The following is a 23140-nucleotide window of genomic DNA, read 5'->3' on the forward strand; positions in this document are numbered from 1 at the left end:
ATTTAAGTTTAATGATCTTGTGTGGTTTAAATTGTACATGTGAAAAAAAAACCCACAAAAACTGTTTCAGGGGTCGTAACTCCTACATCAGTCGACGAATCGTTTTAAAATTTAGACATAGGTCCGTCACATGAAGCTTCCCTATGCAAGAATTTTGCTAAATGCAACGGTTTTTTAAAAAGAATAAAATTCCCTTTTTGAAAAAAGTTCATTCATTTAAAAATATTGTCAACTGTTTTTATATTGGCATGCTAGAGTGACTACTTCGTACCTTGGCGTCGGATTTTTTTGTGTATATTCCAAAACAATGATGCAATTGGTGGTCTGTAACCTAAAGAGATGTTTTCTTACTTTCAAAAATAAAAACATTCATTCTGTTCAACCATTAGAATATTTTGAACATATTTACCAACTTTCAGACAGTTTAAATGAGTGTTTTCTGAGAAAAAAAATGTGGTTTTTATAGGAGGATATCAGAGTTGCAGGGCCATAAAAACTGCAAACTGGCCTATCAAGAAACAGGGCCTGAGTGTCTTCTTATACAATGTATCTTGTTTTAATTAACTCATGAATGTTACATTAAATCCTTACAAAACAACATTATTTACACCCAAACAATGCTATGAAGTCAAAACTATCTCAAATATTATCAATTTTTATAAAAATAAAAGCCAAGCCGCCTCTCCCTTTTAACCATCTATACAGAAACCCATAAATTTTCTATATATTGTCATTCAAAGACTTGTTTTTGGGTGATTTTCTGGTAACATTCATGTTTTCGCACTAAAATATCCCCCAAAAAGTGTTTCATAAGTAAGAACTTTCAGAAATTTGAATTCTTATACTTCACATGGGAGCTGGACAAACATTCTTATCTGCATACATGAAATCTTAATTTTTTCAAATTTTCCCTCCTTGTACTTGCAACATTCTTTCTTAACTTGCTTAAACTAACAGATATTACTACAAGCAAGTAAAAAGAACCATTAGACATGCAAAAAACTACCTACTATTAGAAAATGTACATTTCTGAACCCATCAGGCCTTAAAATTGGTCAAAATCACATACTGTGAAAGTACTATTGTTCGTGGGGTACCAATTTTTGTGGTTTTTGTGGGAAGGCAAAACCATGAAATTTGGTTCCCATCAAAATGGAGAATACCAATGATGTGTATACTGAAAACATTAAAACCACGAATTTAAGAATCCACAAACTTGTGTTTCTCCACTTATCCACGAAATTTGGTATCCACAAATTAAAGTACTTTCGTAGTATTTGACTGATTTTTTAAGAAAATTGTAAAAATTGTGATATTTTGGAGGGAATTTTGATTGTGCATCACTCTTTGCATGGTTTTAAAGAATTTAAGACAGTTTGGGACACTTTTGAGAGTAATAATATTTTGCCATGCATTTCAAATAGGCTTCTGGAACAGGGTTATGTTGCTACAAGATTGAAGTCATCACTATAGAAGTTTTATGGTCATCATCATGAACTCGTGGATTGTTATGGTGTATCCATCAACACCATGAAAACTGATTTATTCAACGGGTCATAGTTTTCCTTTCCTCGTTTGTCTACCCCGGACTTGACTTTTTATGAGCAACTCGAAGGGTGTTTCTAGAAAAGCAGAGGACGCTTACCCTACCGGTGCACCTGGTCCATGCTCCCAGTTTTTAGTGGAGTCCGAGTTGCTCATTTACTTTTGTTACTTTGTATGTATGATTTTAGTTACTTTATGTTCTTTGTTGTGTATGTCTGTTTTCCATGTCTGGTCTTTGTCCCTGGATTACATTCTTTTGATTACCGCTATAACCTTGGTTCCCTTGATTACTCTTTCAGTTAAGGCTACAAAACCACTAATTCAGAATCCCATTACTCTCCATATTAATTTGCTCATTTTAAGGGGATCCTCAGTAGTTTACCTTGAGTTTAACCTAACCAAATCCATATATCACCTGAAACATACACATGTACTGCTGTCACTAAAAGTTTCACAAGGGGTCTACTACCTTGCAGTGAATGTCTGTTTTCCATGTCAGGTCTTTATCCCTGGATTACATTCTTTTGATTACTGCTATAAGCTTGGTTCCCTTGATTACTCTCTCACTGACACTTGGAACTCATCTAGCCTAAAACTAGCTTGGCTAATCCTAAAAATTCTTTATTTAGACCATCTTTAATTATAGTTTCACCAAATTAGTCTATTTAAGTTTGAGGCAGCATACTTTGGGCTCAAAATTATCAGAATTTTATTCATTTAAAAATATTGTCAACTTTTTTTTATAATGGCATGCTAGATTGACTACTTTGTACCTTGGCGTAGGATTTTTTTTGTGTACGTTCCAAATCAATGATGCAATTGGTGGTCTGTAACCTAAAGGCAACAGTTTTTGAGTTTTTTGCATGCCTTCAGACCCCTATGTTCTATTTTTTGTAATGGCGGCCATGTTTTTTCATGGATCATAATTCCTAACATTTATTTGTGCACAATACTCATCAGCCAACAGTTCTTGAGATATTTGCAAGAAACTACCTACTGACCCCTATGTTCTATTTTAAGTAAGGAACAATCATGGCAAGTTTACATCCTGTCAATCTAGTAGTTTCAGGGAAGAAGATTTTCTAAAATGTGTCCATGACGACAGTGGATGACGTTGGACACCAAGTGATGACAAAAGCTCACTTGGCCTTTTGACAGATGAGCTAAAATGTTTCTGATCCAGAAATTATATGAGGGGAGGATTCAGGCTATTATATGACCATTTTGCCAAAATTTTACAAAAAAAAAAAACAAAACTGGAACTAAAGGTGGTTTCCAATCTTGATCAATCACTTGAGGAAACATATCAACACAAAGGAACTAGTTATAAGTATTATTAGGCTGTGTGGGACAAAGCTAAATAGTACCATATATGACTTAACCATTGCAATTAGTACAAGTGTTAACATCTTGACAATGTTCTTAATTTGGATTCAGAAAATTTATTCAAAGCATGCTTGACAGACTCAACCATAAGATACAGAAGGAAAATGCATTAAAAAATAAATAGTGAGCCAATGCTTGAAATAACATTGAATGCTTAAATGGTCCATCTAGGAATATGCTCTTGATTTTCGACAACTATGCTTATAAACTGTAGGTATACCTGAGAACTCTTTTGGTTTCAAAGGGCAACACATAGACCCATGATATATTATATCATAGACCCCTAATTAATTGGAGAACAACTGTTGGTGAACCTTTTCCAATCTCCTTTTCAATTGTGGAACAGGCATAGCCATAAAATAACCCTTTGTTTTTTACATCAAGATTTTGCCCAACTTTCAACAGATCAAGGGGAGGGTTTCAGGATTAGAACCCTCATTCTTTTTGTTGAAAAATCTTGTTTTGTGCAAAATTTTTGCAAACTGGGTACTAGTAATTAAAAGCCTAGAATCAACCTGGAGTTTCATAACTTTCTGTATACTTTAAAAGCCAAAGAGGTGGCTTTTTCACTTTAATTTAACTGCACTAGTCACATTTAGGAAATGATAATTGATAAACAAACTACTCAGTATTTTGAACATTACATCCACATTATTTCTTTCCAAGTTATAAAAATATTTATGACTAGTCTGAACATAACATGTAATGTATAATAAGGTAAGACACAAATGTGAATGAAATTGCATAGTAATGAAAAAAAAAAAACTTACATGATATTCAAGAGTACAACTTGTGAACATCCTTTAATAGAATAAGAAGTCGATATGACCACAGAGGTCAAACTCAGAACAGTTAGGGCATATATGGACACACCTTTCAACTTTGATCAACCTTGAATTTTGATTACCATTAGATATTTGACACAAGATAAGAAAATTGCTCACTTTTTGGCCCCTTATTCAGATATTGTTCCAGCAAAAACCTCCAAAATCAACAACACCTTCATTTAAGAGTATAGCACCTTGTAGTACAGTTTTAAAGTAATCCATTTCCTTTTACTCAAATTATCAATCAGAAATCAGAAAAAAATACTTTGTTTCTGACCCCTTATTCTTACTTGTCTCAAGTCACAACCCCAAAAAATCAATCTCAGTATTCTTTTACATGAAATCCATACACATTTACAAAATGACAGATCTTGTGTCACCTCCACCATTGGCAGTGTATACATTATTTATATGGACTGCTGTTCAACATGACCAACTGCCAATGCTAAACTACTAACAATTGAGCAAGGATATTTGTCGTAGCCTACAATAAAAATCCTTGCTCAATTGTTCAACCACAAGATAGGGAAAGAAATTACAATACACAGTCAATGTTTAAAAAGATTAAAAATTTCAATGAAAATTCCCATAGAAATTGCATGCTAATAAAAATAAAGTTGCATGATATTCAATGTTACAACTTATATACAAATTGCTCTACATACTGGTACACTTAAGCTTTACATTACATCTTTATAACATGGTCTTGAAGAAAAATAGTGCTACATGCTAATTTAAATATAAAAATCTTCTAATTTTCTGATTTAAACTAGTACAAAATTATCATAATCATACAGAACCAACCATTTTATCAAATTGGTGGGATTTAAAAAAGAAATCCAAATCAAAGCCAGAAATCTGTGCAAGGAGCACAGACATTAAATAAACCCTAAAATGTACAGGTTTCTATGTCAAATGTAGGCATGGTACGGATATCGTATACAGTGACGGATCCAGTGCAGGGGGTAAGGATATCGTGTACAGTGACGGATCCAGTGCAGGGGGTACGGATATCGTATACAGTGACGGATCCAGTGCAGGGGGTTGCCACACCTCTCTTTTTTAGGAAAATTTGTCAATTTAATGTGTAAAATTGACAAAAATAGGCAAAAAATGTCCTAGTACCCCACTTTTTTTCTAAACCCTGGATGGCATCCCTCCTTTTCAAAGTGTCTGGATTTGCCTCTGATATATGATGCTAGGAAGGATCCAAATTTGAAGGTTTTTTTGTTACATTTAGTGAAAAAAACGAAGATATCATAATTTTTTTTTCATCAAATCATATGGAAGAGAAATTTTTATCAGACAAGCTAGTATTGTAATTCTGAAATTATAACAATGAATTAATCATTGTAAAAAATAAAACAAAGAGAGAAACACAATTACAACCATTTTCACTATAAGTAAGGAAGAGTATCAAATTAAAAAAAAATGCACTATTGGGTATAAAACTGAAGCTGGGTATCTGCAATAATAAAATTTATACATGATACATCTACCAGAAACATGATAACTATTACAATAACTCAACATATTGATACACCAAGGGTTTCATTAATGTTTATTGAAAGGAAAAAAAATCTTTCTATATTTTCCTGTTGCTTAACAAGGCAGGTTTATAAATAAAAATATTGATTTCAATTGTTGTTTGTGCAAAAAAAATTCTTATCTTACATCAAATCCCAGCATCCTCCCCTCAGGATAAAAATGGTTATTGCCTAAGACATACTTACACCCAAATATACATGAAGGGTCAGAAACACAATTGTTCAGGGTGCTATGGCAGCACTATGCATTTTCTCTTTGATCATATTCCAGTGAGTATAGTGGGTTTAAAATCTCAACAAAATATACACAGAAGGTGAAATACAAAATAAAGCACATATTTTACAGCTACTGATACCAAAATACATTATTAAGTACCACAATCATTTCTAGCACCAAAAATTACATCATTTATTACTATCCACCAAAACAAAGAACTAAACATTCATATAAGAAAACATGATGAAGCCATTAAAGCTGCATTAAAGAACAAACTTATTCATGTCACATTGTTCACATGTTATTTTGATAGAAGCCTAAAACATTTGGCAAAAAGAATATTTCTTATTAAAGTTGATGATTCAGTAATGCAGTTTAAAAACATAACAGATTAAAGGATACTAGTGGTACTAAGATTTACATTTTCTATATAACAAAAATAAACAAAGCCAAAACATTCATTACCTTTAATTCAATTTTAAGGAGGTAGACTTAGGGTAAGGGACATATCTTGTGAAATCAGTGATATGTTTGTATCATATTCAATTTCACCAAAGCCTCTCAAGCTTTCTTTTGAAGCAGAATAAAATGAATCCAAGTTAATATTATGCTTGCACAAGATTGGTGTAAAATGCTGAATACAAACATTCCAATGATTTTTAAGAGATGTTTCCCTTACCATAGGTCTCCCTCCTTAAGTCATATACTAAACAACATAACAAATATTGTTCATAGTTACTTGCATACATTTCACTGACATATAGAAAAGGGGTTTTTAGAGTGAAGTTCTGAAACAAATTGGCATTGCAACAAAGATGTTAACCCTCTTGTAACAACTTGACCAAACATGCACTTACAATGACTTGAACAAAATTTGAAAGTGCAAATAAAAATAAGTATATTGTTCATTGTATATGTGTGTTCATTGGTGTAAAAACAAATTCACAACCATAAAAAAAATATTATAAATGCAACCTGAGTAACAGATAGGATCTTATTGAATAGATTAAAACTTAATGTATGTTGAATGAAGCTGAAAGAGCACACAAAAAATCAGAAATTTATCTTATTTACAATGTACATGAACATGCCCAATGGATAACAGATATTTGATAAGATCACAGATTTAAACATAGGTTACACCATATTAGCCCAGGTACATGCATCAACCCAAGACAATATGGGTTAGCCTATATCAGAGTATATAAATCACAAACAGCAATGTGAAACATATATATTAGTCCTGGATGCAAACCTCAAATAGACAAAAAAAATTGAAACTAAGATCCTAATTCTCAAAGCACTCTTCCATACTGACTATTTGATACACATGGTATAAGATCAAACAGGATTAAGAAATTCATAAAAGGAATGTGAGAAGTAAAACTTGTGTACAAAAGTCACCTCTTCAACAGAGAAATCTTATTGACCTTTCCAAAATATTACAACAATACAAGGAAAGCCAGTTAACTCTAATTAGACAGGACTGCACTAAATGAAGGCGGTCTGTTAAATAGCTGGTTTGTATAGTTCTATGCAGGTTTGAGCATCATACTCTTCATTCATTGAAATAATATTCTATTTAACAGTGAATACTATTGAACAGTGGACAAATTTTATCACTAGCATTGATTTCATTTGAACAGATGTGCACACATGTAGCATCAAATTCAACAGAAAGGGAATAAAGCCCCAAGTCTATTTTTAACAAATGCATGATGAAGACTAGACATGTATGAAAAATGTAAGGAGATAGCACCATTAAATCAAACATATTTATAAAATGAGTCAACAACTTCATCCTCCCTCAAAATACAACCAGCAACTTCAGCAGGGACATAGACCTCAACCAATGACCTTGTTAGCTTATTTGAGCGACAAGGCCCTTTAACAAACTGAGCTGAGACATGATGACCATAACGACCATCAGACTTAACATGTTTCATTTGATCAATTAATGAACTTAACTGATTTTTCCTATGATTAAAGTTCCTATCAAACTCTACCTCACGCCTCTGAAAAATATGCTTTAACCTATTCAACTCATCATTAAATCTGCCTCGACAGGTAATTTTTTGCCGCTCATGTTCCATATGCAATCTCATTACATTCATTTTAAACATATCAATATTAGTAAATCTATACCTATCATAATTTTCTTTCATTTCTAAAAGCTGACCATACTTCAGTTTTTGAAAAACTGGTCTATGCCTTGCCTCTAAACTATCTCTCTCATAAATCCACTCCTGCCATAACTTTCTCAAACTCCCCTGGTATCTATTCTCAATGTCTTTAAGTTCCTCTTCAAGTTTCATGACGTCTTGTCTATTTCTTGCTTCACTGTCCAGCTTTTGTCTTTTCTTCATAGGTGATAAGCATTCTTTTCCTGCCTCCACTGATATCCTAAGCCATATACAAGATAAATGACTCCCTTCTAACATTCCTTGCTTATTTCTTTTTCTATGTAAGTTCGAAGCTTGTGACAAATTCATATCTGGATCTTGAATACCTTTGCTACCCCACTGATGAATTATATCTCTAACCTCCGCACTTTCAATATTGAAATATTTACGCTCAGCCTCATAGTCTATTTTCCCTGTTACTTTACTGATGTCAGTTAGTTTCTCATTTTCCTCCTCTAAAACCTGAACTTCATCTTCTTCTGTTATAACTACTGTTACCAAATCTTCATTCTGTTTAATGCCTGCCACTTTTCCATCAGATTCAGTTTTAACTTTTGTCAGATTTTCATTTATATCAGTACCTGCAATTTGTTCCTGACTATCAGATGGCTCTTTTTCCTTTTCTTTCACAATTGTTACTTCCTTATATAACTTGTACTTGTTTTTGATCGATTCAGGTAGGTTGGTAATGGTGTCATCCAAGAGTGTTGCCTCATCTTCATCATCAATATCAATGTCGTCTGCTTCACTGTAGGTGAAATTATTCAAACCAAGGAGATCTTCAGATTCCTCTACTTCAATCTCATCCTCTGTGGTTTCAATATCTGATAAAATGAAACTTTGAAAGTTTGAAAATCGACCTTTTGACCCACTTTTATCTTTTTCTTTTGATTCTTTTTCATTTTCAGCAAACATGGTTTCTATTTTGATTTTACTCAAATTGTGATCATTAATATTTTTTGTTAATAATGAATTTTGATCCTGACTACAGGAAACCGGCAGTTCAATATGATTATGAAGCTCAGATATAGAAGGTTTACTTTCTTCATCTTTGGTTGTTACTGTCTTCTTTGAAAAATTTCCAAGTACAGTTACTGAAGTATTCACTTGAGGTTGTTTACCAAGTTCTCTTAAAGTGCAGGGTGGAATGTCACCTTGCTTATTCTCATCAACTTCAGTTTTACTGTCTCTATTTTCATCTACAATAGTTTCATCAAATTTTGACTCATCCATTTCAATTAATTCTCCCTGAGAGATATTTTTCTGTGAATCATCTTGTAACTCAGTGTGAGCATAAAGCATTTTCCAATCTTTCAACACTGCCTTCCTAACATTTCCAGTTTCATTACTAGTTACATCCTTGTCTACATTGTCATATTTCAAAGCATTGGTAGTGTCTCTAAAAATAGATGTCCAATCAGTTCCATCATTCTGACATAATGCCATAGTATCACCTAGCAACTCATCAAATGACATATCAGAGAGGTCATTTTCCTCATCTTCAAAAATAGACCTTTTCTTTTTCTGGCCCCGTTTGGTTATATTTTCATTTTTATTACAGCTACTTTCATTGATACAAGCTGCTCTATTCATTGGAGTGCTCTGAGCAAATTTAGCACATGGAAGAAATGATGGTGTATTTGGCATTGAAGAAAGACAATTAGAATCTTTTGCAAATGTTTTGATAGGAGATACTCCAAATGACAGAGCATGTTCTTTTTTTGCAAACAATATGTTTCTATTTTCTGGTCTTTTGGACGGGTTAGGACTTTCACCATCAGTTTCATCAACAACTTCAAACTGCTCAAATTTCCGACACGATTTTGGTGGACTCCATCCTGAGGTATCCTCACTTGTAGTGGTATATACTTCATTTTCAGAATAAGATATTTCATCAACAGTGTCATACTCACTGACATCAAATGAAGTTTCTACTTCTGATGTTTCACTTCTTTTAGAAGGACTAGTGGTAATGCTAGTGATTTCAAAATTGCTTGGATCATCAGATATTTGTACTTCTATACAAAAAGTTCCATCAGAGTCTGGAACCTGATTTCTTGTGTCTTTTGCTTTATTGACCTCAATAACTGTTCCATCAATAGAGCTGCTGTCAGTCTCATCATCTAAGGCAGTTGGGTTGGCACCACACAATGTCAGTAAAGACCTGTGTAAGTCATCCAGCTGTTCTTCTGTATCAGACATTTCCTGAAAAAAATATAAGCTTTTAAAGTTAGAGGAACAACTATAATTTGTACTCCTCCATCTTAAAGATATTTGAATTAGAATCTTAGATATACTTACAAGGTAAGATGGAACTGTCAGAAAAAAACTTGCAAGCCAAACTCTAGCATTGTTGAAATAATTACTAGTATTACTATGATTTTGACATATATCCTGGATATTGCAACATAAAAAAATATTGTATTTAAACTGCAACCATTCGAATTATGCATAGATATCAAAATGGACAAATTGAGTTTCTACACTGTGTATTTAATAGGACATTCTCACCAGTCCAGTGTAGTAGCCCAGTCCCACAAAACCAACAGACCAACAATCCTTTTAAGTTATGAACTATTAGTCCCTGAAATTTCAGAGTTGTGGATCATTTAAAAGGCTAGTCGAAAGCTAATTGCCTTGAATCTAGAAAAAATATGTTTTTGGCCCCGTATTCCTTCATGGATATGGTAACCATTCCAAAGTCATTCCTTACTTTTGTTGTATGAAACCCTGTTATACATTTTCATTATGATCAATAACAGTACATAGACATATGTTTATACTCAAGTTTCTCCTGGTCCTATTTGCACAATTTTCAAACCAGCAAGAAAATCAATTAAATAATTTTTTTTTGTGGTATGGAACTTAATGTACAACTTTTTTGAGAACCACATACTTTTATATATGTTTTTGTACAGTCATAAAGAAAATCTTTTGAACTCCTGATTCCTAAATAGTTCTAGTCACTATCCCCAAAATCAATAGCACAGAGTTATAAATAATAGCCTGCCTGCCAGCCCAAGACTGGCTAATTTCAGCAATTTTTAGACATATAGTAAATAAATTGAAAAATTGTATTCAGGACTGATTAGAATTTGAGTGAGTTTCCTACCCCGAATAGCAGCAAAGCTGCAGCAAGAAGGTAGAATTCTACAGCAACATGCATGTGCATAATAACAGAATGCAAAATGAAGAGAACAAAAAATCATACTGTCCGGACATGATCTGTTGGAGAGAAAATGTATAATACAGATATGTAACAATAAGAGTCTCCAATTATTCTAATTACTAAAATGATGAAAATCTGACCTAAAGATTAAATCAAAAAGCTGTTAGCTCTGGAGGTATTTGATTCTTGTGAAATTGTAGTTTGAACAAAATTTCAAACATTACCTGATGTAAAATAAAACTGTGACCATACATTTACATTTTATATTAAGAACTGCTACTCCCCTCTAATATGTATAAACTAAATGTCAACCCATACTACTGATCCAACCTCACACACATTTACAAATTTTGTTCCATTTCACCTTTTTGCCAAATTTTTAAACCTGTCAAAAAGTGTAATAGTATCTGGAATATATCCAGTTTACCTGCATTGGGGCATGATTAATTGACCCATTCAATTCACAAGTATATGACATTCATTTGACCTCCATATATCAATACACATCCTTTGACTTGTTTATTACTTATTTTTCACCAAGGTATTTTTTTGTATACATGTGCATTTGACTGGGTATTTCTGCTGTTGATAATTGATTTTTAATATGTTCTTTTGATTCCCTTTTTGGTTGTTTTATACCTACAAGTACATATAGTCTACTTAGTAATTAACATGAGCAATCATAATAACTCTGAAGTCATATAGTGTCTTAACACATTCCTCCCTTTCTCAAAACTAACAATTTTCATCAATAATGTCTAACCACTGTCCTATCACAAAAGTTAATGTCCATTTACAGTCAAAAAGTATATTAACAGAGTATTTATCCTACACTGTAATTATACTAAATTAAAACCAATTTCAGCTTATAAGAAAATAATTTTCCTTGATGAACAGAAGATTTTCAAAATTTAGATACTTTTTTCAATTTGAATTTTCTCACCAATTTTACTTGTTTAAAATCACTGCTCTTCACTTCCTGTTTGTAAATGGTAAAATATAAATGATAGGCACATGACGATAGAATGGCAAATTTGACTGATAAATGTGTTAAATAGAACATTCTTAACACATTTAATGCTTCTTGACACATTACTGCTAGAACTAAATTCCCTGAATGCAAATTTATTATCAAATATTTTTCTCCTTAATCAAAGTACGCAAAAATGGTAAATGACATGAAATCTATTTTATTTAAAAGGAGACTAACTAAATGCTTCACTTGCACTTTAAGGAAAATGCCTTCCTCATTTTATTTTAATAACTATTTCAAAGAAATGTGAGTAATCAAAAATTCAACATGCCTTCAATTCGTCATTACAGTTAAACCAATACTGGTAAAATTTTTTTAAAACATACTGTGTTTGATCATAGGCAATGCTTCCTACACACTATTTAATGAGGAAAGAAGTAAAGAACATAAATCTACGAAACTTAGCCAAAAGTCCTGCAATGCCAAATGGCTTGAAAAGTCAATGCACAGGGACTCGTAAAAGTTATTTTATATATGCAAGATCATAGATATGTAATTAAATAGACATGCAACTTACTGAAATCTCACATAAACATGCGGCAGAGAACATGATCCTGTACTTATTTAATTGACAATGACAATTTGACTTTAAATTATCATAACTGAAAAAGTATTGTGAATATTGAAATAAATCTTTCATTTTCCCATTCTACAACATTTTAGCTTCTTGTTCATATCACATTTTTCTTTCTACCAAAACAAATAAAGAAGAAGTATTGAAAACAAGTTATCTACCCCTGATTTTTAGGAAAATGAAAATAATTCAAAATTAAATTATTTTCACATTTAAATAACCTATCACAATTTTTTTGTTTTTAAAGATAATTGAGTAAAATCTTCAAGTACCCATTGTGATGACAACTTGGAATCGCCTCCATCTTATTTCAGATCATTTTATGAAGTAGTAGTTTAATAAAAAGTGGAAAGGTCAGGGAATCTCATTCTCCACCGCATATAATTTTATGGATAAACTGGCTAATTAACAAGTTTCTTTTCTCGTTAAAGGAGACGTGACACAAAAAATTATTTTTTCAATTTTTGGTTTATTTCATTTAATACACTTAATACATAAAAACGCCCATTGTAGTCGTTTAATTGGAGATAAATTGATTCAAAATCAATGATGACCCAAGCCATACAAATTTTAATTAGCCATGTGGTCGATACCGTTACATGACCGTGTCACGTCATTGGTTCTCAATTCATAGATCGAAGGGTTGAAATGTGTAGGGCTTTTTCAAATTTTACATGATTTCTACAACTGAGAGTGAAAATATTATAAGTGTTGGTTTGCCAGCAAATATATACTTACAGCTGTATCAATTTAAACCAGTTCAAAAAGAAATTGATAAACTATGTCAGAAATATTTAACTATTACAGGTATGAAGACTAGACTATCCAAAGTGAGACGACAACACTTCTGTTCAAAGATTAAAGTCATAGAAATATTTCATTATGATCTGTCATGTAAGATTGAACTTTTTACAAGAAGTAAATTAAATTCATATTCTAACATTTAAACTGTTCTGATCTCAATCTTCAATGAAAATATTGATTTCACCCCTTTTAAACAGAACGTTTCTACCAGGGAGTGTAATATAAAGTCCCCGCAAGCTCTGAGGATAATACGAACATGTTTATGATTTATTGGTTTTTGATAATTTTATTTGAGAACCCATAAGAGTTTCGTGCTGTAGCTTCCTTGTGTTCTAATTTTTTTTTGCTAAAATTAAATATTTGAACTGACCAATAAAAAACTGTCTGTACCAGAAAAGCTCCTATAAACTCACCTACTATATACTGGTACTGTGTCAAATTCTCAAAGTAAATTGTTTTATTTCAAAATCTGTAAGACAAAAGAAATTCAATTATATTTCAATTATATCAAAGTAATACACCTGCGTCAACACTTATGTCACAAGTCGCCAAACCATGTTAAGATAAAAGAACCCGCCCACGCTTTCTCTTGGCCACAATTAAGTCTACCAGGCTTATTTATTGATATAACCCAGTGGCAAGGAAAGAACGATACACAGAGTGCTATTACTTTAGTTGAACCCTGCTGTTCAAGTCCTAAAAATAGTGTGCAAAGTAGTTGTGTATTGGCCATGCAGGGATGTATGCCTAATGTAAATGAAAAGCTGACAGAAAATGAGAAGAACTTTAGTCTTCTTGCTTTCTAAACACAATTATCTCACTTAAACACAGATCAGCGGACCACTCTGCATCATATATACAAGCTAATTTCAAAGATTAATTAATTTTTCCAGCACGTGTATACATTTTCAATGCACTCAAATCAAGGATTTATATCTTTAACTCATTGCTGAAATGGAGATTGAGAACCAATGACGTAGCACTTCTGCATGTATATATGGTAATTGAGTGTTACTTCAAGTTTTCATTTATGCATATTAATTAGGTCCTCGTGAAAACACAAATAACTCATTCAATAAAAAAATATTGGTTCAGATTACATTTCAGTAAAAATAAATTCATCTTCTCTGATAGTTTTCAAGTCTTTTTCTTATTTGTTTTACTTATTTAAAGAAGGGAATGTTATGTTTTTTAAAAACTTTGGGGAACATGTGGATGTACATGTACGTATGTGTATCTCCGCTGTTCCACTGTTGCTGTTGTCAAGAACCTAGCCCGCTTTGGAAAAAAATACAACTCCGATTCAATTATCAAAATCGAAGCATAGCATTTCTAAGATAGGAAAGGCAATCATTTTCTTGTTTGGAATTTGCAGCTGTCGTCTGAATTTTGCTTACATCACAAGATATGTGTAAAATATTCCCACCAGTTGTGAACTGTAATATTTCCGGTGCCTGTACAGATTGATCTTTCAGGCCAAAACTGAAATGAATGTTGCTGGAGAAGCCCTTGAGGGATAAAAAAATGTAAAGTATTGGGAAGTGCTATAAAGTTATTGACCATTTTGAGAGCAAGGTGGAAGGGGTTATGGGATTGGAATTTTGGGGGAAAATTGTTCAAGTTATTCATTAATTGAAAAATAAAATTCCCCATTAATTAACAAGGCAAATTTTCAATTAGAAATATTGATTTTGCTTCAATAAAAATGAAATACTGCACTTGCGAAGCAAAAATTTTTAGGGTCGACCCCCCTCTCTTTGTAATGCCCTTCATTATTTTTACGAGTCTCACACAGACCATACATGTATGGTAAAGCTCACGGTGCACGCTGATTTAGGCAATGTCTACCCCATAATAAAACAATATTTTTTGTGCCAAATCTCCTTTAAATATAGGTCTCCTGCAAGATTTACTGATATGGTATATGAGTGGGAGAAGGGAAGAAATAAGATTCCTTGACCAGAAACACCTCTGTCTCAATAATTAGCAGCAAGAATCGTCAAGAAGTGAGACCAAGGTGGCATTCCTCATCAAGGTTGTTGATTTTGAAAAAAAAACCATAAATTTCATCAAACTGGCATGGACATCACAATACATGGTTCCTTCCAAGCAGGTTACAGAAAAATACCAAATAAATGGTCGTTATAGGTGGAAAAAGTTTTAATTTTCAGGAATTTGAAAATTGGCAGGATGAAACTTATTTCTTCCCTTCTCCCACTCATATACCACCGAGGCCCCATATCAGTATATCTTGCATACAATCACTTCTACGAATCCCTGTGGTCAAAAACTCTTTTATTATTAAGTGTCTACTGTGAGTCTCTGCTTTAATCAGCAAATATTTTTAAAAACTTCCAACCTTAATTATTACATTACTCACTTAATCTTGTGTTTATTGTTGTAACGCGACATTAGAACTGATTTGTTTGTATAGTTCTTTTTCAAGTTTCTTTTCTTCATGTTCTTTTTCTGTTCTTTTCAAACCGAGAACCAGGCGAACTACAATTTTTGAAAGTTCTTTCGCCCCTGAACAGTTCTTTTGTCCCCTACCATTTTCCGTTTTTGAAAACATAAAACCGAGTAGGGAGTGTATATTATAATGTACACTCCCTGATCGGTTTCAAAATTGTTTCTGGTTCTGTAGTTTAGTTTTACTAAATATTGTAAACAGAACAGTCTGGTTTATCAATGCAAGCTCTCGATATACACAATGAAATCACAAATTGACAACATTCATATGTTTCATATTTAAAAAGGTGAATTTTTACCCTTCAATATTACCAATTTTTGTTGTTGTCATTTTGGTCAGTTTTTGGCTAAAATTATATTTTCACTTTTTGTGCCATTAACTTTATTACCATAATTACTTATGGTCATTATTTAGTCAACTGGGTCAAGGTACCAATGCACAGCCCAGCTATATAGCTGATTTAAAAAAATATTTGGAACATTTAACTTTGTCCCTGGTGTGGACAAAGTTTCTGTAATCATGTTTCGTCGTACGCTATATGCAAATGCATTAACTTTGTCTTCGATCATGTAACACAAAATATACATTTTTCCCTAATGAAAAATTAAATACGTTCTTATAGTGTTTTATTGCCTTGAATTCTATTTTATACGTCTGAATATAACAGAAAGCCGGCAAATGTGCACCATGGGCCATCCAGAGTGTCACCTGTGTCGTGGTATTTGTCGTGCACTTTTACCCAAACACGATCTCCCAGGTTCAAATGAACGATTACCAGATTCGAACCTGGACCATTCCCAACATCATTTGTACCTGCGAAAATTCTTTGAATAACACTACCGTTCTTTACAATTTCCGCTTCAAGACGTTTTTGTGCCAGTACAAGAAAGTGGACGAAAAAGACGTAATAACCAGGCTTCGAACACTGGAAAAGTCCCAAATGATAGTCGTAATCGGAGCCTAAATTCAGGTTTGTGTGTTCAAATTTAATTACTTCATTGTCACTCAATCCAATATTTCCATTCACATTCGCATGGAAAGCAACTTTGGTACTAACGGCTTCACCTACTTCAACACCTAAACAGAAAAAAAGATACATTATACCACAACGAACACGAACGCAATGAACTCGGCACTGTGGAGATAATTTTTTATCGGGACACAACGGATTGCGGAGTTCGATATTACTCCAGCAGTGCTAGAGGTTGTCTAGCAAGTATTTTCTGACTTTGTGTCATCCTCCAACCTCTTACTTTGTCGGAGTAAGTTTGATATATACCTTCGGTCCGTTAATCGGTATATTAACATTGACTATTTAGGTTACAGACCACCAATTCAACCAATGAGCATTTGGAACGTACGCAAAAATAGTCCTACGCAGAAATTACCCCTGTTCCTCATAGTGCTGTGAAAAAGTTCTCATCTTATTTAAAAAATGTAAACTGTTTCTGAAAGGAAAAACATTTCTGTACATTTTATATGTGCATTTTGCTTCTTGTGATGTGAAGCCTAATCTCCATAATGATTTTTAAATATACCCCTATCTTGTGAAAACACTGGGATTTCCCATGCTATTTATAGACCCTTCACTTCCGGTGACCAGTACTGCACTGCAAGTCTGCTAACCCCACATGCCATTCTGAGGATTGTGAGCTGACATATGTAGAATCATGCTGATATATAGTCCTCTGCAGGTTAAAGTTAAGGTAAAGTCCAGAGAAGCCATTGAATATTGTGAAATTAGCATAGAAGCCTATGGGAAGTGGAATTAGTGGTTTTTAGCCTATAGCGTACATGCATTGTGTCGGTCAGGTTCGTTTTGTTAATACACCCGTCGTGTATATATAGACCTATATAAAACATTTTTTTTTGTGGAACCAAAAAGAGATTTTTTATTGTGTACGAATGAATTGGATGTCTTCTGTATAAGCTTTTCAAGGTAGGTTCATACGAGCGCTGAATGTATAGTCAATATAATCTTAAGCATATTCTTAATTCGAGTTTTACATATGCTAAATTATTTATGCATTAGCCAAAATTCTAATCATATTTATGCATAGGCATAAATCGAATTTTGCATATGCTCAACTATTAAAGCATATGCTTAAATAATTTAACATATACAAAATTCGATTTTAGTATATTATGCATAATTTTGTGAGCATTTGCATCATATATACGTATTTTTGACCCTGATACCACGCCACATACAGTGTAAGTTAAAAAAAGCCTTCGTGTAAGATAGACATATAAGTCTCCTCCTCTGTGTCAACTCATGCATTTGTCTAAAATACAAACAAAGACTGCCTTTAAATAAAGTTATTTATCAACTAAACAATTATTTGATAAATTTTGTCTTTCAATCTATCTTAGAAATATACAAACTGAACCAATTTGAACAAAATATGTTATAAATGTTTCTTTGACTATTGTGCATAGAACTGATGTGGGGATTTTTAATACGTCAAAAATCATGGCCGCTGTTACTAATAATAGAACATAGTAATTCGCATATATCTCCAAAACCGTTAGGTTTAACCATTCTGACTTAGATAAATATAGTTCAGCATGAGATCTATCCGTTGTCCAATTTTCAATTCGTGTTAATCTGTTATCGCCATGTTGGAGTAATTGTCCTTTTCCGACTTTTTTTTTGTTTTTTTGTTTTGTTTTTTTGTTTTTTGGCTTTAACATAAAAAAAATTCTCCTATAGAAACTACAGGAAATAATTTAATGGAAATTGACGTGATTATTCCTTAGCAAAGAGCGTAAGGAATTTGTATCCAAGAAAAAACATGGTTGCTTTCACAAAAATAGAATGTTGCTTATCGAGCCAGGTGAACGATTCAGTCTCTTTAGGGCCTCTGCTTTATTTTTTGACTTACCTATAAATGTTCACAATTAATAGTAGGAAGGCTGACCAACTTACCAACATTAACTTCTTCTAAACGACTCCTTACCTTGCAGCAATAATCCTCTACGTAGAGTCTTGATGTTTTCAGATGGCTTCCGCGGCATTACTAGCTCCTCAAGAACTTTCAGTCTGTCACGTAATCCCTCGTTTTCTTTCTCGGTTTCAACAATTTTTTGTCGCAACACATTGTTTTCAGACAAAACGGTTTCTACAATGTTTTCCAATCGATCCAGTCGATTAGTCACATCGCGACTTCTTCCAGACGTTGTCGACGGGAAGAAGACGAAAATCAATACAGCACATATTGTAATCATGTTGAACGACAAAAGTGATATATATAGCCAGATAAGACTGTTAGCCTGTAGTAAGTAGTGGTTGTGGCTTACGTATATAGAACAGTAATAATCTCAGACAGTTAATGCACAACGTGTGTCAAATTGTAGCCATATTAAAAGCCATCAGTCAGCTAAGGTAACCTTCCCAAAACCTCTATTACAATTCAATCTGTCCAGACAATTGTTAAAATAACACTTGTTATTTACGAACTATTTATATAACCCCCTGTATGTTCTCGTGTCCAACTTTTTTTCAATATGGAAATATATCTCGTTTACGTTATTCAAAAAAAAGGGATCAGAGAAATAATTCTGCTATAATACTTGCCATCATCTATTATAAATAGTTGTCGTCTGCTCGAGTCAAAATCACTGAAAGAGCAGACGACAACTATTATGTTCATGTTGAGTATGGGCTCTGTAATGAAATACTTTTAAATCGAGTTCTATGATAGGGAACATAATAGGCGGATCTAATGGGGGAATTAATAATAAAATTGATTTTCAGGTTATACTTTCTAAGTTGAAATTTTGTAAAATACTCGGTTGCATTGCTTTACCGGAAGAAGTAAATATAATGAATATTCTTTCACATTTGTCTTTAGGACAACTTTTTGAAGGTCCCTTTTCCGTAAATTGCGAGATCCGCCACTAGGGAATATAATTATTCAATTGAGAGTTTACTAAAAGTAATATTTTAGGAGAACGCCTAATGAAATGATAATTTGCCCAGTGGATGACAGTTGCATGATTGCGAAAACTAGTAAACACATATAAAATATAGCCCGTATCTGGCTCTGTAGCAGTAATGTGTTGGGGTGAATGTTTGCGAAAGTAATATAGGGAACCAAGATTCCAGCGGAAATCAAACAAATGTAACACAGGGACAAAGACCAGACATGGAAAACAGTCATACGCAACAAAGAACATAAAATAACGAAAATTACATACAAAATAACAAAAATAAATGAACATCTCGGACTCCACTAAGAACTGAAAACATGGACCAGGTGCACCGGTAGGTTAAGCGTCCCCTGCTTTTCTAGAAACACCCGCCGAGTTGCTCCTAAAAGGTCAAGTCCGGGGTAGACGAAAGAGGTAAGGAAACTATCACACGTTGAACAAACCAGTTTTCATGATGCAGATGGATTCACCGTAAAGATCCACGAGTTCATGATGACGACCATTCTGAAATGATTACTTCAATCTTGTAGCAACATAACCCTGTTCCAGAACCCTAATTATAAGAAGTCTAGCGCAATACAAAAAGTCTGCGTAGTTACCACAAGCTCTGGCATAATGTTTGAGTTGTGATATGAAAACTCCATACGCAGTTGCTGATGTGATATTGCCACAGATGAAAGGACAGTTGACAATACGGAATGAAAACTCATCGTGTTTGTCTTATAATTTGGTCAGTAGTTTTCCTTTACCACCGATCTCTAAGTGTAGGTCAAGATATGAGGTTGACTTCAGTGTCTGCAGTATCATTTATCTCAAGTTCTTTGGGGTAGATACGATGTATCAAATACCTGAAACTAGGATTGTTTGACGATAATACGTCATCTTTTTGGCGGAAACTGAGATTAAAGGATCTAGCTAAAGATGTTCTTTCTTTTGGATCAGATCAACTATAAAGTCAGCATTATAAGAGCAAAGGAATAGGCCAGCCAGTAGAAGAGCACACTTTGTTCCCAGTGGATTGCCGACCGTTTGTTTAAAAACACGTCCACCACACTGGACAAATATATTTTCGATAAAAATCCAGCATTTTGATAGCATCTTCTTTGGTATATTTGAGAGATGATTTGGAATTATTTATTTACAAAGTATGAGGAATCTTTACCAAGAACTATATATTTCTATTTAGGTGTTCCGTATTGTTTAGAGTAACAACGATGTAATCATGTTTTTGAGTCGGGATTTTAACTGAGTATGGGGAATAGAAGTATAAAGAGTTGAAAAATCATAGGTTTTAATGCTATTATATTATAATAATAATCTTTCATTGAGGGTCTCCAGAAGATCTTTCGAATTTTTCAGGATCCACTTTGAATTAATACCACTACGGCAGTAACAAGTGTCGTAGTAGGACTGGAGACCATCTTTGACAGCTGTGAGTATAGAAGTTAGAAGTTTTGAAAGAGGTTTGATGGTACATTTTGCATATCCAGCTATGTAGCGTTGTTTGTATGGATTCTGGAGTCACTCGACCGGAGATTGAACACAAGACATTCCGCACTCGAGGCGAGCATGCTACACCAAGACCACGAGAAACAATTAGAATGATTCTCCAAATGGAAAACAATACTACTTTCATGAAATGATGTTTTATTTGTTTAGAAACATCAGTTCTTAAGCGTCTGGATATAAGAGAAATCCAGCAAAAGTGCACCATGAACCGTCTAGAATATCCCCAGTATCATGGTATTTGTCATGAACCCTTACCCAAACACGGTCCCCTTGGTTAAGATGCACGATCACCACGTTAGAACCCGGTCCATTCCCAACATCTTGTGTGCCTGCAAATATCTGCTGAATAACGGCCCCATCTTTAACTATTTGGGCTTCAAGTCGCTTTTGTGCAAATACAAGAAAGTGAGCAAAAAAAACGTAATACCCTGGCGTCGGACATTGAAATAAACCTATATGTGAATCATATGCTGAACCGAGATTTAAAGTTCCTCTATCGAATTTTATCATTTCGTTGTCATTAAGTCCGATATGTCCGTTCACATTGGCGTGGAAGGCTACCTTCAAGGGTTCTTCTGCTGCAACAATTTGAGAAATATATATGTTCAGATGTAAAATAAGACGCTGTTCCGCAGCAGCATTGGCTGTTGCCATGTGTTACTGCGTCGTTACCGGGTTCCGATAAAAATAGCTTATCTAACTAGAAAAATTGCTTCGTCATCAATTTATAATAACATACAAGTTTAAAATTTTTCTAAACAAAGGCCGTATTATTAATCTTGATATGGAATCTGGTACATAACTTCTGTGTCGGAGATTTATATAAGAGGTAAAAGAATGTAATCTAATCATTTTTTTTTCATGAAAGGGAAACTCTCATTTATTAAGTTAAAACAACAACAAAAATTTAAAAAAAATCACATACATTGCAAATTTCGATTAATTGTTTAAATACTCAGAACCAAAAGTATCAAAATAGGAAGCCAAATCGGGACAATGCATTTGTTAAATGAAACTGTAGATATTATCACTCTCAAGCTTGAATGCAATACATGTGTAAATGTTTATGTTTTCTTTTTGACTTACACAACTATCTGCATTGTATTGTTGAAAACATAGTGTAAAACATAATCTATTTCCTGCTAATTTACTCTGGACAATTCCTCAGCTTCCATTATGTACAATAAAATCCTTACCAATGGAAGATGACGATAGCAACCTTTTGTTCAGGCCTTCTCCATCACCAGACAAGTTCTGCTTCAACAGGTGGTTTTCGAGGACAGCAACTCGGGCAATCAATTGCTCATTTTTCTTCTCCCAATCATCAATTTTCTGCCACAACACATGATTTTCAGACGAAACGCGTACAAAACGTGCTTCCAATTCTTCAAGTCGAGTAGCAAAATTTTGACAGGCTTCTGCAGTTGTCGTTCTCACAATGAGAAAGACCAGTACATATGGTGTTGAAAACATCGTGACCGCGAAAATAGACACCTTTCAGATAAGACTTTCATTTGTGGAATCGTATAGAGACTTATGACATATAGGACTACAATCAGAGTTCAAAATCTAGTACATTCAAAGTTTCGTTCGTGAAAAGAAACTTTCGAACATTAAATTGCAAAAAGAATTTCAAGGAACGACAGTTGGTAATATTAAGAAAAAAGTTCATAAGGACTTTGTGTAATAGTGAAATTAAGTCACGAAGAAACCAACTGCAGTGGGTAGTTAAAGTTTAAAACATCGATTTTAAAATGTTTTACTGTGAGTATGATTGTGATTTTGAATTTGGAAGTTTTTAACTAACCACCATGACTGGTTGGTAGTATCAAAGGACCAGTGAACTTTATGTTCTCTGCAAACATTTCTGACGAACAATTTCAATCGCTTTAACAAGATATATAGCATCAGAAAATTAATCACATGCCGACAAAATTTCGGGT

At 33.5% G+C, this 23140-nt stretch overlaps 2 protein-coding genes across 5 annotated transcripts; both read right to left on the reverse strand.

Moving 5' to 3' along the window:
- Positions 1-3717: 3717 nt before the first annotated feature.
- LOC148614206 (uncharacterized) lies at positions 3718-15835 on the reverse strand. Of its 2 annotated transcripts, XM_088588120.1 has the most exons (3): positions 15666-15835; positions 13699-13754; positions 3718-9910 (listed from the first exon to the last, which is right to left on the reverse strand). In XM_088588120.1, exon 3 carries the CDS (start codon positions 9905-9907, stop codon positions 7289-7291), a length of 2619 nt encoding a protein of 872 aa, XP_088444246.1. In that variant the 5' UTR covers positions 9908-9910; positions 13699-13754; positions 15666-15835; the 3' UTR covers positions 3718-7288. The 2 variants fall into 2 exon arrangements, with proteins under 2 accessions (XP_088444246.1, XP_088444247.1); XM_088588121.1 differs by lacking the exon at positions 13699-13754.
- Positions 15836-16364: 529 nt separating this feature from the next.
- On the reverse strand, positions 16365-22732 carry LOC148614207 (C1q-related factor-like). 3 transcript variants are annotated; one of them, XM_088588123.1, is made up of 2 exons: positions 22394-22732; positions 16365-16832 (listed from the first exon to the last, which is right to left on the reverse strand). In XM_088588123.1, the coding sequence occupies exons 1-2, from the start codon at positions 22668-22670 to the stop codon at positions 16402-16404; spliced, it is 708 nt and encodes a 235-aa protein (XP_088444249.1). In that variant the 5' UTR covers positions 22671-22732; the 3' UTR covers positions 16365-16401. The 3 variants fall into 3 exon arrangements, 2 of the variants coding, with proteins under 2 accessions (XP_088444249.1, XP_088444250.1); XM_088588124.1 differs by lacking the exon at positions 22394-22732 and adding an exon at positions 18716-19033; XR_015923594.1 differs by lacking the exon at positions 16365-16832 and adding an exon at positions 21319-21775 and having other exon boundaries at positions 22394-22534.
- Positions 22733-23140: the final 408 nt, after the last annotated feature.

This window comes from Perna viridis, chromosome 6, assembly GCF_037379345.1.
Source record: "Perna viridis isolate PV_CMFRI_1.1 ecotype Kerala chromosome 6, ASM3737934v1, whole genome shotgun sequence".
Classification (NCBI taxonomy): domain Eukaryota; kingdom Metazoa; phylum Mollusca; class Bivalvia; order Mytilida; family Mytilidae; genus Perna; species Perna viridis.